This window comes from Mustela nivalis, assembly GCF_964662115.1.
Source record: "Mustela nivalis genome assembly, chromosome: 11".
NCBI lineage: Eukaryota > Metazoa > Chordata > Mammalia > Carnivora > Mustelidae > Mustela > Mustela nivalis.
The window spans coordinates 112,350,467-112,369,812 of NC_139030.1; the positions used below are offsets into that span (position 1 = coordinate 112,350,467).

Sequence of the window (19,346 nt, forward strand, 5' to 3'; positions counted from 1 at the left end):
GAAGAACTGACCCCGGGAGGAGGCCCAGAGGAGCCCCAAGGGGCGGAGCGGGGGCGCGAGGCCGCAGGGAAAAGGGGACGAGGATACGGTGGCCACGGGCTGACTGTCGCTGAAGCAAGGTCATCGGGGCCCCCTTCCCTCCCCACGTAGATGTGACCTCCAAGGACATCAAAGATTTCATATGAAAAACAAAGATTATTTTCAGACACGGTGGTAAAAGCTCAGTTTAAACGTAAACATTCTGATTCTGCGCCAATAGAAATCCATGTGCAATACTTTTTTCTAACATCTTCACATTGAACATTTAAGTATTTATTTCTATGAAAGTTTGTGCACCTCCAATGTGTCTGGCATTTTCATGACTACGAGAAACATATGAGTTGAAAGAAATAGTTGCACAAAACCAGATAATGAGACAACCGTGGTTTGGGGGAAACCATTGTTTGCAGTTACTAGAAAACACAACAAGCCAACCTCCTTCTAAAGTCAGAGGACCAGCATCTTTTTACCTTGTTTGCAGAAAAGTCCAACATTCCTGTTGGAAACGCTTTTTAAACATTCTCTTCATTAATGCAAATGCAGTTAAAATGTAGAACATGTGGAAACCACTAGACCCTTAACAACAAACTATTAGAAATGTGTATTAACCAACTATGTAAGTGCTTGAAACAGAACAAACATAGGGACGATGAAACATTTTTAGCAGTTCGAGTCCATTGAAAGAACAATGAGGATACCCGCTTGCTGCCGTTGTACAGAAGCACATTCCGTGATTCTAAGACTGTGGATTTCCTTTAATTCATGTTGTTTTAAAGATGCATTACCTTACTGAGAAAACAGTGCTCAATATTCTATCCTTACAAAGAACCCAGCATACAAAAGAGACTGTAAAAGTGTTACAAGAGACCAATAACTTCCAGACTACCCAGGGAAGCATTCCAAGATGTGAACAGCCCAGGAGAGGAACTTTGTAAAAGCCATTTCAAAAGTTTCCAGTGCCACTAACACGAAAACAAGTTAGTACAAGAACGTCTTTACCTTAAGCAAACAGAAAACTTTTAAACATGAAAATGACAATATTTTTTCTAAGTAAACGTGGAAAAAAGGAAAAGAAAGAAACAAATAAAAAACAGAAGCACCATCACGGTCAGTTCTACATTTTCCCCAGTTGGGAGCTTACAGAGGAAATTAACCTCACGGACGCGAATACTCCCTTGATCTCTGTTTATAAGGAGAAGGAACGCAAAACCCCACAAAGTTTCTTGAAAGCAGGACCTACTCACCTTGCTGTTGTGCCAAAATAACCGCGGGATGAAGCAGAGCGAGGAGTAACCAGGTCCCCTTTTGCACAAAGCTCATCATGTCTAAATATCAGACATGAGACTCTTTGTGCAAAAAGGAGGAAAGAAAAGCAGTTCAAAGTAGCACCATCAGATGTCCCCTGCCCTTCAGCACCGGGCCCGTCATAAAACTCAGCCACTGAGATTCCTGTGCTTTGGCCTTAAATAGGAAAAAGTTTGGCTTCCCTCACTTTCCAGCCCCTTTCTGAAATATGAGAGCAGCACCCATCCCCTTAGCAGTAAAAGAAATGATTAATATGTCTTTTTCCCTTATAGAACACATAACCCACAAAGTAGGAAAAAGAACACATCTGGAGTTTGCGTACATGTTTGTGTCCCAGTTTGTGATGTATTTTGCTTATAGACGGGTTTGCATACCTTAAGAACAGATGTTCAAGTGCTCTGCCTTGTGTTTTAATGAGAGAATGAACCATATATATTTTTCATTTCCTCTCACAACATTAATAACAGCTTGATTTTGAGAAATTGCTGGATGCCCTTTGCTGGGCATGGCTAATTTGCAAACCTTATCTTCCTAGAAGTTCTTTATATTGGGATTTTGCCAGAATCCACCCTAACTCAATTTAAATGAGAACTGTAAGAGATTAACTGAAAGAAAAGCCTCTGTTTGTCCCTTCTCATCCACCCACTCTGTGTCCTAAAGCTCAATTTCAGAAGAACGTCAAAGACTCAGTATCCCAGCTCTGTTTGAATGGCATTGTCAAAGCAGACACTCATCAATAGTGTGCCTATTTCTCACAAATTCCTTTAGCTAGCCAAAATGTGGTTTCTTGTGAGATTTCAAATTTCTGTGCTGTTTGCAAGAGCCAGGACAGAATTTTCTAGAGAAAAAAAATAAGCTTTTTCGTGCTTTGGCTTTGTGGGAAACAGGAAGGGGAAGGGTCTCTTACAGGAATACCAAGAGCCCCAGAAGCAGTTCTATGTTATCTGCATGAATATTTAGATGTTCACAGGCATCATTTCCAAGCCCCGTTAACGTAGCTTCTCACTGTAGTTTTGGATCTAAGGAGTGATTTCTGGGTCCTACTTGAAAGAGAGACAAATACCACTTGTAAGTCTTTGAAAAATTTTGGCCGGGAAAAATGCTTGTCCGCAGTATCAAGATATTTCTAGTAAGCACAATACTTGTTCATACCTTAATCATCAATCCACGCTTCCCTCAATCAACTGTATATTCTACCTGGGCTCTTTAATTCTGGTCAATTCTAGTCAATGTCACTTGCACTTCTTCCATTGTTTCCACATTAACTCAGCTGTGCCCATTTCCACGTGTGCGTGTGCACAGAAAATCCTCCCCACCTCCCCCCGGCTCTCGGAAGTCACTGCTCTAAGACCCAGCTCAAAACTGTCCTTCTTTCAACTTGCTTTCGCCTCTCTTTCTCTCAACTCATGTTGCTCAACTTTTACTTAATTCCCCCATTAAGTGTACCCTTCCAGCTCTAGGGATCTGTTCTGTTGGGGTGGAGAGTGGTGAGCTTGCCTCCCAGGCCCAGGTACAAAAAGCACCAAGATGTTCCAGTGTAGATGACGTCATCTGATGGCGAGAAAAGAGAATCGGTTGGACCAATCTCTTGTGAGTCTTCTGATTCTTCACTGGAGAGCCACTACTTGATGGAAGAGAAGCAACCAGCTGTCTTAGTGGATCCTAGTGGAGATGCTGGGGAATAGGACTATTACTTACATCTTTCTGTCTTCCAACCATCTTCATCCCATACTTCAGAAACAAAAACAAAACAAAACATCTTGCATTTAAACTAGTCCAGAAATATGATTCATTTTTCTCCCAGAGTCTCTGACACTTGCATAGAGAATTCAGATATCTCCATTTATTATCCTATTGTTTTAGATGCTCGATAGAATGAAGTTTGTTGAATTTCTTCATTTGAATCATTTTGCAGTGTAAAAAATTAGGTTATTTTTCAAATAATGCTTTCTGGGCTTTATCTTAGGCATTGCAAGTACCATTTCTGTTGTGTTCTGTTCCTCTTCTCTATACATGCCTGGCTGCCCTGACATGAACCAGCTCACACAAACGTGTCATTTTGCTGTCTGGATTGCGGTGGGAGTTTGAACGCAGATCTCAACACCTGCACCAGCAACAGCACTGATTAACGTGGCTCTGCTTTCACAAAGAGAGTCGCTGGAAAGATGAGGCAAAACGAGGGTGTGGCCAATCATCAACCAAAATTCCAATCTTCTCCAGTTCCGTGGAAAGCGCGGCTGGGGAGACACAGAAGCACAGCTGTGATGAGCTCAGGAGGCCGGGCGCGTCAGCGGGGCTCTCCACAAGAGCCACAGGGAGCTCTCGCGTCCCTCCCGCACTCCTTCCTGCTGCTCCGGCGTGTCCCTTTGTCAGGAAGGGGACGCAGTCTCTTTTACGGATGTTTTCTGTATGCCTCCAAATCACTGTATGTCCCTTTAAAATGTATCTGTGATGAGAGTCACTTAAAAATATGCTGAATCTATAGCAGAATGGCAGCCTAAAATAGGGTAATGTACAAAATACAATTATAAAACACAAGGCAGCTGTTCTTTGCTGTTCATCTAGGAGTCAGTCACTTAGTTCACTTACATGTATAAAAGCACACTCGAAGAGTTGTGTTCCCTTAAAAGAATTTGGAAAAATACCACTATGTGTGCAGTCGAGCTAGAAATATGGTTGAAAAAAAAGTCATGTTGTAGTTAAACAACTTGGGCATCTCTAACCGTAGACAGATCCAAGACTGAGACAATGACATTGGTAGTGGCCATGACTGACTGATATGTGAGTGATTTACTATGACCAATTCTTCAAGACCCCTTTTGTTAATTTCCTCTTCGTCCATAAGGTAGAATTCACTGTCTTCTTCTTTTTGTGTCCATAAACCTGTATTGATATCCCCTTCGCTCTAGCCTAGAAATTTCACTCTCAGAGAAGACTTCCATTTCCTTGACATTCAGTGAAATGAAGCACGCTGCAGTGCACCCGTTTTGGAAACACTTAATGTCTTTATTCTCATCTATTCTTTTTATATCCATTGCTGGTACTACTGAGGTTCTGCATTTCTATCCTTGTATTTTGCAGCTGAAAATTACCCCAAGTTCAAAGAGGTTACATGATTCTCCAAATTACTCATTGGGATTGGAATTAAATAGCACGCTTTCCAATTTTTTTTTCAGCTGTTTTCCACTTGGATTAGTCACTGATTGTGGTAAAGATATTTTTATGCAATTTTAGAACTGGGTGAATGCAAACTTGGCACTTAATTTTGTATGTCTTCTAATGGGGGATTGTGAAATGGTGGAGAGAAGAGAAGGAGTAAAATTTTAGAGTTAATGATCAATTTTTAAAAAAACACCATTCTTCTGACTTTTGGCTTACCATTAATCTTCACGTAATTTCCAGTACTGTTGTAATTAAAATTTTTTAAGAATAAATACTCATTAATTTATATTGAAAGATGGCGTCCAATCTTGGGGCATATAGGAGAATTCACATATGTTTGAGTGTGTTTATATGTGTGTCCCTGTCTATATTTATATACATACACATGTATGTATATATATACACACTTTTAAATATATGTATACTTTTCAATATATATATACCTTAATATAATATATTTTTATATATATACATGTGTGTGTGTGTGTGTGTATACTTTTAAAGACTGACAAAAATTTGAGCAAGTACAATTTCCTGGAAACTGCCCTAATATACACATTTGAACTGTGAAAATTTCTGAAGTATTCTCACTATGTCCTTTTGAATGACATCTTTATGTACTTATGTTTCAGTGAGATTCATTTGCCATCATAATTCTTATTGTAATTATGTTTGAAAATTCATAGAAAACTAAAATTCACTCATTACCTAACACAATGACTCATTCCAGAACAGTGCGATTACTTTATAAATTTTGCCACAGAGGTGACACAGAGGCTTGGATGCAACATCTTGTAGGAGTTTAGGAGTTCCCTGTTGGGTCTTCAGTTAACTTAATCATTCTCAGGATTGAAGCTCTTCTCTGCAAATCCCACTAGACTCTATATCAAATATAATTTGTCATCTGAGTCATCCTTAGGAATTTTCAGCAATATCCAACACAGCTGCAACAGCTTTTCAAACAGAGCCAATTCTGTCTGCAGATAAAAAGAAGGCCCAAGTTACCATCTACAGATAGAAGCATTAGATAGACCAAGGCCAAACCCACTGGATTTGCACGTTTCAAACGGAGACGGACTTCAACATCTATCAATATTTTCATATTCAGATATTCAACGTGGGGGGGGTGTCCAGATTTAGGGTCTTTTAACCCAAATAACTCCTTAGGACAAGGACATTTAAAGCCATCTCCCTCCCTCTCCCAAAATAAATGAAAATGCAGCCTTTCCATGTTTGACTTACTGTGATTATGACTTTATGCAACTAACCTGTCTTAGGTTAGTATTATTATTCATGTAAAAAAAAACTGTCCTCTTGTCCTAATTGCCCGTACATTCAAACAAGTTTAAGAAAGCTCTGAATTTTGGTATTTATTGATCTAAGAAACACCAACATTGAATTCTTGGTGGGAACCTCTGGATGGCTCAGTTGGTCCAGCAGCTGATTTCTGCTTGGGTCACGATCTTGGGGTCCTGCGACTGAGCCTGGAGTCAGACGTCCTCAGGCTCTGCACTCAGTGGGGAGTCTGCCTCTCCCTCTGCCTCTGCCCATCCCCCACTCATGCACCCACTCTCTCTCAAATAAATTAATAAATAAAATCTTAAAAAAAAATTCTTGGTGGAGGGGGCTGTGGCGAACGGGCTCTGTTTGTTTCCAGGATCCCACGGTCAGCGCCAGGCTTCTTTGCCTTCACGTGTCAATGTCCATTTTAATAACTTTGCTTTACATCCATATTTATTTATAGATTTATTTTATTCCTTCTTATAGGTCATTCTTATTTTTTACCTCACCCTCTTCTTAAAGTCATGCACAACAGTCCCTTGAATGCAATAGATATTGGGAAGTATGGGAAAAAAATTATAGGATTGGAACAGAGTATTTAAAATATTAGACATTCTCTTTCTTGCCATCTTGGGGCCAATGGAGGCCTGCTGGAATTGAGATTTCTAAAATGCGGGTGTGTCTGGAAAAGTGTGATCTGACACCATTTTCGCTGGCTTCAGTAGAGGCTCCATATCCATAGCTCCTCTTAAAATTGAAGGTGCTTAGGCTTGAGATAAACCTGAATTCTATCTGGGCAGAAATGTTCTTAGGCATACAAAGGACACACAGTGACTTCTGGTGTCCAACCAAACAAAACCAAAGTAATCTGGGGAGAGGTGCCAGTGGAAACGGGGGCACAGTTCATGCCCAATTCTGAAGCAATCTTCCTGCTGAGGCCATTGGACACAGAGTCTGTACGATGGTGCATTGCTTAAGGATTTAAACTTATTGAAAATAATAAATAAAAATATTGAAAAAATAGTAGGTATTTAATAATACAGACATTTCTTCAAATTTATAGGACCCACACAGAGAATTCACTTTTACCCTTCACCATTTTACAGATGTTAGATACATTTCATGATGTGATTAAGTCAAAACATCTGACTAATGAAAATAACCACTCCAAGTAGAAAGTTTCCACATAAAAATGATGCCATCTTGATTATGCAAAGAACTGATCTTCAGATGATGATATTGAATAGATTAATCTTACTTTATTCATGTTCCTTCACGCCCGTCTGCCCTTTCATTTCCCATCCGTCCCCAGTAAGAGGCTAAACACTCTTAGATAATGTCTGATGTGCAATTCATCTTGATTTAGGCACTACCTTCTTAAACTGAATAGCTCTCTTTTCTAATATCTAACCTATATTTATGTTTCCATGCTTTTCCTTGTCGTGCCTTTCTGTCTGAAATGATCTTTTCTTTACCTATAAATGCATCTCTATATGATCTTTCTCTACCACATTTTTAAGACTCAACCCACAGATCACCTAATGTGGGACATCTCCCTGATTTTCCCTGTCAAAATAGCTTCCTCTTCCTCTAACTTTCCTTACCTTTCCCATGGCTCATACTTTCTTTTGACTTATAGCTTTTGGTCTCTTGTACAAAACAGAAAGCTTCTCTAGGATAAGATTCAGGTTTATTCATCTTTTTACACCCCAGAGTAGTTATAGGGCTTTGTATACAGTAGGTGATTAATAAATATCAGTGGCATGTGACTTAAGATCTACAAAATACATATGAGTAATCTACTTCCTTTGTATTCTTTTAGAATCGTGTAATTTTTAACAAGTTAATAAATCTATCACTCCGAAAGAAGAAGGGTCACTCTTTCCAGCAAAGGAAGTCTTTGGATTTATAATGGATTTTTAAAACTTCCAGATGTTATTAATTTATTTCCAGAATAAGAAAAAATAAACAATAGAAGTGGTTAGCAAACAAATTGAAAGCAGCCAAACTCTGTGTTTACCACAAGTATCACAAGTAAGAGACAGAGCACTTAAAAAAAAAAAAAAAAAAAAGGTAATTTATACAGTGAAAAGAAACAGGTAATTTACCAAGGACTATAAAAGCCAAAATTTCATCTCACAATGAATTTAAATAACTGAACTAGAAATGTATCACAGTTCTAATGTGTTTTATTGGGGGGGTTGTTAAACCAAAAAAAAAATGGCATATAAATGAGTATCATGAGAACAAAATTCTTGAAAAAGAAGTTCACACACTTTTTTGTTGTTGTTGTTTAAACTCTTTTACTTCTCTTCACTCAATTTTCTTGCACTTGCAATTTTAAGAAAGGGGGGAAAGTGTAAAATATCAAATCAAAATACTGAAATTTTCCTTCTCTTCTACAAACACAAATGCTCCACACATAATGTAAGGCAACTGTTCAATGCTTTGTTTTATATTGTTTGCTCTATTGGATCAAATGCCAGGGGACAGCGTGGAAGCCTGTCCGGTTAGCTGAGCCGGCCGAATAACCTACAGAAGTCAGGGAATGGTATTCTCAAGAGGTCCTTTGTTTTTTGAAACTGGAATCCAGTTTTTGGTTGCGAGGGGCAAAGTGGGCGGCTTCTTTGACCTAGATACAGCATCAGGGTTGTATCACTCTTGATTGGTGTGAGCTCAGGCAGTCACTCCTAAAACTTCAGTTAGGGTGTGACGGGCAATGGGAAGCCAACAGCTAAAGGTTAGGAGCTGGAGGCAGTATGTGATCAAACTGGGTAGGACTGTGTGAAAATTGCCTGATTCTCCCCATCTCCCAAGTTGAAGTAGTTTATTTTATGCTGGGGAAAGGAAGAAAAAAAAAGAAAGAATTATGTTTGGTAGTTATGATAACTAGCTAATTAAGAAGAAATCCATAGCTAAAGTAAGACTCTTGGATTATTTTTAAATGCCAAAGAGTTATTATTTCCTATTCAAAATGTAATCAAGAACGGATGGACTCTTTAAAATCATGTAGATTGGGGGGAAGGGAATGGGAGACGATGCATCTTGGGAGACTTCACTGAAATTAACATCATGTTGAAAAATGGTAATTTTGTATCTGTTCTTTTGTTATGGCAAACAACAGAGCAAAATATGGCCAGACAGTCAATTGGGACAGCATGACACACCACTGGAAAAAATGATGTCGAGTGCAAAATTACAAGAAAAGTAAAATCATTGTGGAAGCCACGTTAGCATACCTTGCTCAAAATTATATCTGATTCTCTAGACACTTCTTTTGGAAGATTCGCCAAACAAAAGCAGAGAAATTACATAAATGGTTTTCCAGGCCAACCTTTCTGAGTTAGTGTGCTGTAAGACACTTGCAGTGTTTCTCCAAGTAGGGGATCCAGGAAGATTTCTAGGGGCTGTGGATTTTGGAACCTCACCAAATTGTTAATGATGCAGCCAATGCTAGTTAGCAAAATCCTTCCTAGCTGTTCACAACTGAACTGGAAGAAACAATAGCAGCCGTGACAGGCACCTCAGGCACCTCCGTGAACCCATCATGGTGTCAGCTTTCCCGCTTGCTCTTCTTAGCACTACATTGGTGCCCTCAAATTTTCTTCCCCTTGGCTAAAAAAAGATAAAGACTACACTTTGCATTTTCTCTCTTCGACAGCTGATAATTGGGGGAAATGGTCATCAAAGGTTTGGGGTAAAGAAATCCTAAGACACAGAGTTTTAAGGTACTGAGAAAGAATACCCAAGCATGGGCCATCTTGAATGGCCACATTCCCAGAGGCTCCATCTTGAATGGCCACATTCCCAGAGGCTCAGTTTCTTGTCTGGTATTTATGTGTTTATTTATTTTTTAGTATATGTGCTGCCGAAGCGAGCACTTGTTTATTTATTAATTATGGTCATTTACTTGATCACTCCTAGTCCTCATTTTACCTTCCTGCAAGACTAAGCTTCATGCACAAAGGGTAGTGCCCATTCTGGTGATCGCCTTCTCTCTACTAACTAGCACCCAACCTCAAAGAGCGAGCGCTCACTGGAGGCCTGTTGGCTGATGAGACGCCGAGAATCCAGGCCACTAAGAACCCAGATACTAAGCTCTTGGGTGATTTCATGGTTTTCCAGTCTAATTCATGTCACTTAAATTTAAATTGAAGACCTCCTTGTTCTCAGTCTTGAAAAGTGGGTTTTATAAGAAAATCATCACATTAGAATAAAAGTATCCATCAGGTGACATTTTTCTTCATTTCTTTTTTTTTTAATCCCAAATACAATCCCTGCCAAATGAAAGAAATGCAAGGAAACTCAAATAATTTGCCTGCAACAAGTTTATTAACATTTTCCCAAAGCGTATCTTATTTGAACTGTTTATTTTGGATCACTATCCAACAGATAACATTTTTTGAAAGTCTTGCAAGAAAAAGATTGGTCTGTTAATGCTAGTTTGTACACATAAAGGCAAGGAATGGGGTTGAGTGAAGAGGAGGAAGAGTCTCCCTCAATTAAAATGTTCTCAGAAATTGTGATTATGCATTTAAGCACTCAGCCCTAAAAAGTGTTAGACAGAGAGCTTCAGTCATATCATAGTAAAATCTGAAAAATATGAAATACTTTATACCTGGGGCAGCTCCTGGCAGGTACGGGGCTTAGTAAACACCCATTCAATGAGTGAATTATGAAGTGAGTTTACAGGTTTTCATTTTATTAGTAAGAAGATGGATATTGCCATGGAAAAATAATTGTGGGTGATCGTCCATAATTAAAACAATAAACAAAGCCTTTCTTAATAACAGCAACAACAGCAATAAATAATAATTCTTATATATGTGTTTAATATAATATATTTAAAATATAATATATAGGGGCTCCTGGGTGGCTCAGTGGGTTAAGCACCTGCCTTCAGCTCCAGTGATGATCTCAGGGTCCTGGGACCGAGCCCCACATCCAGCTCCCTGCTCAGTGGGGGGCCTGCTTCTCCCTCCTCCTCTGTCCCCCCCCCATCTGTTATCTCTCTCATATAAATAAATAATATCTTTAAAAATGTATAATATATAAAAAACTGTGTACATGTTTCACTTAATCCTCCCACTACCCTATGTGCATATACTTTTATAACTGTTTCACAAGCGAGGACTATGACCTGCTGGAGATCACATGGTCTATGAACGGCAGAGCCGGGAGTCAGCCCCGGGAAGGCGGTTTCTAGAATGTATTCTTTTAATCTCCATATGTTACGTTGAGTTTCATAGCATTAACTTCTTTTAAACAGATCAGAAACTTTATATTCAAATGATCATTTTCATCTTCAATGAAATATTTGGTGTAGCTCTATTTCAGGGTTTTTTCCTCAACTGCATACTTGTTCGAAATATATTGAGTGTTTCCATTGGCAGAATCATTAAGGGTAGTCTTAAATATTTTAGACAACTGAAAACAATTTGCTTCAATTTCTTTTTCTTTCTTTTTAAAGATTTTATTGATTTGAGAGACAATGAGAGAGAGAGAGAGCATGAGAAGGGGAGGGTCAGAGGGAGAAGCAGGCTCCCCGCTGAGCAGGGAGCCTGATGTGGGACTCGATCCCAGGACTCCAGGACCATGACCCGAGCTGAAGCAGTCGCCCAACCAACTGAGCCACTCAGGCTTCCCAATTTGCTTCAATTTCTGATGAATAAATGGGGTAAACAAGTTAAGTGAAATTGAATAAAAAAACAAAATGTGAATGTAAGGTAATATTTCCAGTTTTCTTGCATGTCTCACAAAATGATTCCAAAGGTCATTCCATAAAATAGATCCAAAAGTGTGTTTTGGGTTTTTTTTTTTTTTTTTTTTTAATAATGGGAGGATATGGGTCAAAGATGTATCCTTTCTGTTGAATTAGTAAAAAGAAAGGAATAAAAAGGATTAAAAAAAATAACAGTACTCAGGGAAATTTAAAAGTCCATGTAAGAGTCCTTTAAATCTAGTGCCTCGAATTCAGATGGTGGGAATACACTTTGGAATGCGGAGGTCTGTCCGATGAGTAGTCTGTCTGTGAGCAGAACCTCAGTCCTCTACTAAATTATATATTTTTAATCCTATTTTTGTTTTTCTCAGAATCTGTTAGGACTGTCCAAGTTTTATTGTAGTCAGTATTAAGTTAGGATTAGCCAAGCAAAACCAGAAAGTGAAAAATCAGGCCTTCCCTCCCCTCAGGCCCTGTCCACGTTGTAAACTGTACAAGATGATCCCATTCTGACAGCGCAGAAAAGAACACAGTTTCCAAAAAACTTACATATGTGGCAGGAGCTGTCCCGAAATGACACACTGAGACAAATATTTCCAAACGATCATAGGTTTTTCTTTACAACAGTATTTGCTAGAGTTTTCCAACATTTCTCAACTTGACCTTCTCTTTATCATTTTCTCTCTTTGTCATTCTTTTCAAAACAGAGGTTGGTTAATTTTCAGTTTCATTAAAGAAAATTCTTCCTTCAGAAAAATGCTCATTTTGATGTTCGTGGTTTTGTAGTGAGAAGAAGTGACTGGGAGACAGCCGTGGGTCAGCAGCTACCAAGCAGCTAACCGAAGTCCGACGCTTATTGTATCTCATTGTTAGACTTTAATCTTTTGGCAGATGTGCCATTTCCTCTCAGCCTATAGATATGGATTTTCAAGGGCATTGTTAACTTTCTACGTGTTTTCTACATTGTTAACCTTTCTACAGCTCATGCAAGCGTGTCTAGGTGGACAGTGGCTTCTAACTGGTGGCCCTGGCAGTTTCTGTTCCTTAATTAATTTTGACACTCAAATACCTATTGTGTGCAAGGAACTGTACTGTTGGTAGGGTAAAAACAGAAATGTAATGCACAACCCAGTCTTAAAGAGGTGATAATCTAATATTGAAAAAAATCATTCAGCCACTCAGCCTAAATTCATCTATGAAATGATAAAGTTAAACACGATTTGACTGAAGTTTATTCTGGTTTAAACATTCAATGGTTTCCTTAAAAAAAAAAAAAAAAAGAGTCATATGGTGTGCTTCCCCCCCCCAATTTAAAAGAATTTCAATTATTTATTCAAATTTGCTCCTTTCTCTTATAATATGTTTTATATTTATTGACAAGTTTTCCAAATAGCTCCCACAGAAACAGATCTGTTCTCTGGATTTAACACAACATGACCCTTTTTCCTACAGCACATTATTGTAAACTATATGTAAAGAGAACCAAACAGGTTTTGGAGCACCTGCTGGCTTGGTTGGAAGAGCACGTGAGTCCTAATCTTGAGGTTATGAGTTCAAGCCTCTCATTGGGTGTAGAGATTACTTTAAAAAACAAATAAGCTTTAAAAAGAGAGAGAGAACCAACGTGTGTGTGTGTGTGTGTGTGTGTGTGTGTGTGTGTGTGTTTTAAACAGCTCATGAAGTGTTTTCTCAGCTGTTAAGTTATTTCAACTCTCTCTGGAGCTGATATATGGATGTTTTTCACTTAAAGGTCATGCTAGAAATTTTTGTACTTTAATGGAGAGAATCATACATAACTCTAGAATAATCCCTACTCTTATTATTTACATTTATTATTCTTCAGTTCACTTCCGTTTTGAGCAGCCTGACTGATGTTTTAGTTTCAAGTGGGATGCTTCAGAATGAGATGATAAAGCTTGGACTCTCCGGCTAACGGTAGGGGACATCTGCTTTTTTCCATTGTGTGTAGTTCAGTGAAATAAGCCTAGAAAAGAGAAGAAAGAAGCTTGCTTTCTCATTCTATCCATACTGATTCCTATACTAAGAGATCAAAGAAATTCACATCAAAAGATGTAGGGTTTTTAAAAATAGTATCAGTGACTTAGTAAATATTGGCACTGCTACTGGGCATGATTCGGAGGTAGGCTTGCTAGTCTCTTCGTGACTGCTTGGCTGAGCTACGGCAGGCAGAGTCTTCATCTGGCTGTCACATGGGTTTATTTTTTCAATCCTAGCAATTGAGTCTGATTCATATTGTCCTATAGAAGGCTTACAGTTTTGCATGCATGCCTTCTTCAAGCATTTCTAATCCAATGGTTACTCTGGCTTGAGAACGCACTGACAGCAATGTAACCCTTATTTTTGTAGACAAGAGTGAAAATGCTTAAAAATGACAGGACATAAATCTCTTAATGCCTTGGGATTAAATAGTTCTACCTGTTTGGGACTAATTTAGAGACACTGGCCCTCTTACTGACACTACCGAATTCATGTGGGTGAATTTTGGCAAAGTCTCTCACACTGTACTTTGTCATGGAAGTGAAGACATCTTCATGGGATGATACTGAAATGGGAGGTATGAACGTTTAATTAATATGCCTATAAAATCATGACTAATAGGCATAGCAGAAACTCTTATCAAATGTGTAGGCAGTACAAAGCTCCATATTGCAGGATAGATTTAGGATTAAAATAAAAATCTCAGAGGTGTGATGGGGGGCTGAAATCAACACAATCGAGTTGTGTCAGAGAGTAATGTAAGGACATCCATTAAAGACTGGTTGAATGAGAATATAGTGAAGGTAAATATGGCTGTGGAGTAGGAGTTGATGTGGAGAAGGAAAAAGCTGGTAGGTTTTAGTTGATTCTACCACAGAGATGTGGCTGTTGAGCTGGCCCACGCCCTCTCTCGTGAGTGAGACATATATTTACTGAGTGCTGTTATGTGCTGTGCATTGTGCTGGGTGCAGGGCTTCGTGACGAATCAGACCTGATCCCTGTCCTTAGGAATAGTCCACAGTCTGGTCTAGACAGATGACAGGAAAAAATTTCAACTTAGAGTGAAAAATGCTACGATAAAGGTGGTACCAAAACATCTGAAGGGCGCACGATTCCCTCTCTGGTTCTCAAGAAGAGTTTCCCAGAAGGATTTAGCAAATGACACTTCATACTTTCCACCAGCCTCACACAACGGTGTTCATCCGGTTGGTCTAAATTCCAACCTAGCCTGTTCTATAATGATCTTGCTACTCTTCTCGCTCCCCTGCACTGTCGAGAGAAGATGGAACATGGCACCATTTCTAACTTCTTCAACCAGCCGTAGTTTTATAAACGTGACAATGGATCGTGATAGATTCTAAGAATCAAAGAGCTTCCATAATACTTCTCTCTCCTTGATAATAAACAACGTTGCATTCAGGTTGTATACCCCAATAGCCTGTTTATGAGATACAGTAGAAAAGAGAAGTAGATGGAAGAAATCTAAAAAGCAGGTCCATTTTTCTTTCTCGTGTTCCAGAGAGTAATCCGAATATCATGAAAGCATTCAGAGTTCGAGCAAACAAATCCTACGAAAGCCTCTGGCCCCTGAGCAAGGGCTATTCCATGGTACTGTCCGTATGTTCACCAGTATAAGAGGATGTTACATGTTATATTGTATTAAAGGAGTTAGGTAATTCTGCAGTACGTTTGAGAAAGGATTTCTACCTAAAGAGTTCTAATGGTCTTTGTCAGAGAGACCGGGCTATCCTTCATGCTGAGATCTCCGTTCTCCTCCACATCCTGCTTCTTCTGTATTTGTTCGGTGGCTTTAACCGCCGGCATTCGGGGACGTACACAGGACATACTCCTGTCTAGAGGTTTTTGCACGTGCTGGTCCCTCCACCTGGATCAGTCCTTCCAGCCTGGCCGTGGCTTTCTCTGTCTTCCTCAGACCTTCGCTCCAGTCCCCCCCAGGGAGCACCGCTTCGATGACATCATTTAGAATCTCACCACTCACCAGCTCTCCGCCTGCTTTTTCTGCATTGTTCTTTTCGTCACCCCTTACCATCCTCTGATCAAGTGGTGAGAAAATATATCCTCTGGTATATATTTTATTTATTTTTCTATTATCGTCCTTACAGCTAGATTTGAAGTTCCGCGAAGACAAGGACTTCTGTCTGTTTTGTTGTTTCTCGCAGTACCAACACCTAATACTCAAATGCCAAATCGTGGACATGATAGATCCTCAAGAAATACTTGTACAATCAGTGAATGAATAAATAAGCCCTACTCATTTATGTCACCTCTGGCCTCTTTCCTGAGGGCCATGCATCTCTGCCCTGGAGTTAGTCCCGCAGTCCGTCTCCTGCCTGGATTTAGGTCACACCCTCCTAGGTTCCAGTCCTACTTCCCTCCTTTCTTCTTTTTACATTTATTCTCACACCATCTCTTGAGAAATTATTCTAAAATCCAAGTTGAATCTCACCATTCCCTGGTGTAGAGTTTGCCGATGGCATTTCACCACTCTTAGAAAGAAGAGAAACCCACCTTTACAGAAGAATCACCGTAGCTTTCCTAGTCTCACCCCACTGTGTCTTCGCATGCTGCACTGGCCTTTCCTGACCACCTGCAGCCGAGTTCCTCACACGCCTTCTTCACCTCGGACCTTCACAGCCTACCGTCGGCTTCACACACTCGCTCACAACCCACATGATCGTACTAACCCATCCGTTCTTCTTTGTCTGAGGGTCCTACTCTGGGAAGCTTTCCCTGAAACACAGAAAGGTTCGCTTTTTCTGATAAGTGATGCTCACATTTTCTCCAAGCAGTCTTCACTGCGTCCTCTGCTGGGGTCTGAGAGTGCCAGGAAGGCAGTCCTCTCGCTTACTGGGCTCACACCCACGTCCCTGGAGCTTGGTTAGCATGGTGTCTGACTTACAGCAGGCGTTTGATATTTGCTGAAAACAAAAGGGTTGAAGAGAGAGTAAGATTGAATGAATGGGTGGGGGAGGGGCAGTTAGACTTTATTCTGTATTTAAAAGAAGACAAGCTTAGATTACCCATGGTGATAAATTTTCTTGTCTTAAAGTTTCTTTAATTAGATAATAAAAACACATCTAAAATTCAGTGGGAAACATTTCAATAATTATCTTCAAGGTACTTGAAGATAAGAGGTAACCTTTGTGAATATACACAGATGTTTGTTCCGTAAACTTGCCACACTTTAGTGAGAGCATTCGAGATGCCTCACGTTCCCGATGAGACCGAGAGTGACTCCATGGAGAGGAACGAGTGAACGAACATCAGAAATCATCTCGATATGATGAGTTTTTAATAAAGCAATTCTAAACTAGCTGTATTTATTATTTATATTTTCTTCAAAATTGCTATTAAAACAGCTACATCTTCAGTAAGCATTAACCTTCTAATAATAATAATTATTATTAGTGATTATTAGTCACTGTGTTAATACATGTTCTCAGTCGTTGTAAAACTACCTATCCAGAGCTGTCTGGGATCCACAATACTTCTACTATTTCTGGATTTCCAAAACAACCCTAAACCACCAATGATCAGCTTTCCTCTTATTTCCCCCAACTTTGATCAATTTTTACCTGCTCTTATGTTTTAAGGATTTAGAGGCAAGTCTTTTCAAATTATCAACCTACCTAGACCTAGCAGCTGTGCTGAAGGTAAGGCTAGGTGAACCCTTACAGATTCATAGCCGGACTTGGAGGTTCTTTGTTTGTCGCTCCTCCCGGATCTGCAACAATAACCGATTCTGAAACAAAGCTGAAAATGTAAGTGAAGAAAAAGGATGGAATCAGTCTGACTTGGGACTGCTGCCAAGACCACGTGGATTGATTTTTCCTTGCCAAAATAATACTGCCATTTTTCAGAACTCTGTAAGGATTTGGAATCATCTCTTTGCTGAGTCTGCCACGTGTTACAATTCTCCTCAGACCATGAGCTAATGTTGCAGAGCAGAGCATCTGGTGTCATCAGAGAACTCGACTTGATCTTGATGCTTACCAGGGTGCTGAAGAGGAACTTCCCTGTATTATTAAATAGAACTGTCACTTTCATACCAAAGTGGCAAAATTATATTCACATTAACAAAACAAAACATTAACTACAAAATTTAAAAGAATTTACATAGGTGGGACGCCTGGGTGGCTCAGTAGGTTAAGCGGCTGCTTCGGCTCAGGTCATGATCCCAGCGTCCTGGGATCGAGTCCCGCATCGGGCTCCTTGCTCAGCGGGGAGCCTGCTTCCCCCTCTGCCTCTCCTGCCACTTGGCCTGCCTGTGCTCGCTTGCTCTCTCTCTCTCTCTCTGACAAATAAATAAATAAATCTTAAAAAAAACATTTAAAAAAAGAGAATTTACATAGGAATATCTTACTTCTTTGTTTTATTGTGTCTTGAATTTTTTTGTCATAGACAAAATATTCCTAACTCACATTTTAGTGTAATTCTTTTTAAAGTGCTGCTTACATAAGATATCTATGACTATAGCATAGTCTCCTATCTGAATAAAAGAGCAAAATGTGGAAGACAGGACTTCAATTATGAAATGTTACTATAAGGAAATAAAATTTTATCAAATTTTATTGTTTAAAGCCAAATGTCTAATATTATATTGCTGCTGTTAGACTGTAATCCTTTAAATGTTTTTCTATTGTTTTTGTAATTCTTAAGATAATCTGATGGGGTGCCTGGATGGCTTATTCGTTAAGCTTCTGCCTTCTGCTCAGGTCATGATCTCAGAATCCTGGGATCAAGCCCCACATCGGGCTCCCTGGTCAGCAGGAAGCCTGCTTCCCTCTCTCCCACTCCCCCAGCTTGTGTTCCCTCTCTCACTGTCTCTCTCTGTGTCAAACAAACAAATTAAAAAAAAAATGATCTGATAATATGTTAGATATTAATTCACCATATAATTAACAATTTACTGCAATGTAATTTCTAGACTTATGTGATCAATAAGTCTTGATATGTTAAAGTGAAATCTGAGAAGTGAGAGGAAAGAATGTGAAATTAATGTATGACATAACTTGGAAAAGGTACTGATTAGAGTGAGACTTTGAGATGGAAAAAGTATTTGAGCAAGTCTGTGAAGTAGGAGTCAGAGTGCTGGGTGGTTTAGGAGTGGAATTGAAGACAGGAAGAAGAGATGTAAGGAAACAGGTAGTTGGATATATTCAATTTTATCATACACCTGGAACGTGATTATGATCATTGAATCTTTATTCATTCTTTAGTTAATAAATAATCCTGTATAGTGAGTATACTTCCCACCAAAACTCAAATGAAGAACGTGAAAAAAAAAGTTGTCGGTTAAGTTCAGGTTTTTCTTTATATTTAGTCAAAGTCATACCACTGGGAAGAACATGGATGTATTGCATTTAATATAACATATACATTTACTTATTTTTTTCAAAATATAAGTTATTTATGTGCCTCATATGTTATTGTAGGGCAAAAAAAATAATGGCTTATACATAAACATTACAGGTGGCATCCTTTACTTTCTTTCTTTTCTTTTTTCTTCTGAATTATGGTATGATTCCTGAGCAAGAGAATTGGAAAAGAACACATCCTGCCTGTATTTGGAATAGATGAATTTTCAGAGGCTAATGCATTCCCTATGAGATTTTATATTTATTGTACTATCATTTTGTTGAGAAGGACATACTCACATGCACACATGTATACTTTGGATAACAGGAACACCAATTTTATAATCAAGTAGTGCCAAACAATAGTGCCTGTATTTATATTTATATTTACAGCTTTTTGTCGCCAAATAAAACTATTGTAATTGAGTTGAGAACACTGGAAAAGGCAGAGGTCAAATTAT

The 19,346-nt window shown here is 39.1% G+C and overlaps 1 protein-coding gene across 1 annotated transcript in view; it reads right to left on the reverse strand.

The window, feature by feature from the left end:
* COL3A1 (collagen type III alpha 1 chain) overlaps window positions 1-1,488 on the reverse strand; it is a 39,371-nt gene extending 37,883 nt beyond the window's left edge. The window contains exon 1 of the mRNA XM_082690500.1: window positions 1,284-1,488. Within this exon, the coding sequence (XP_082546626.1) occupies window positions 1,284-1,362 (79 nt within the window). The 5' untranslated portion in view covers window positions 1,363-1,488. The remainder of the gene's footprint in view (window positions 1-1,283) is intronic.
* Between the last annotated feature and the right edge of the window lie 17,858 nt (window positions 1,489-19,346).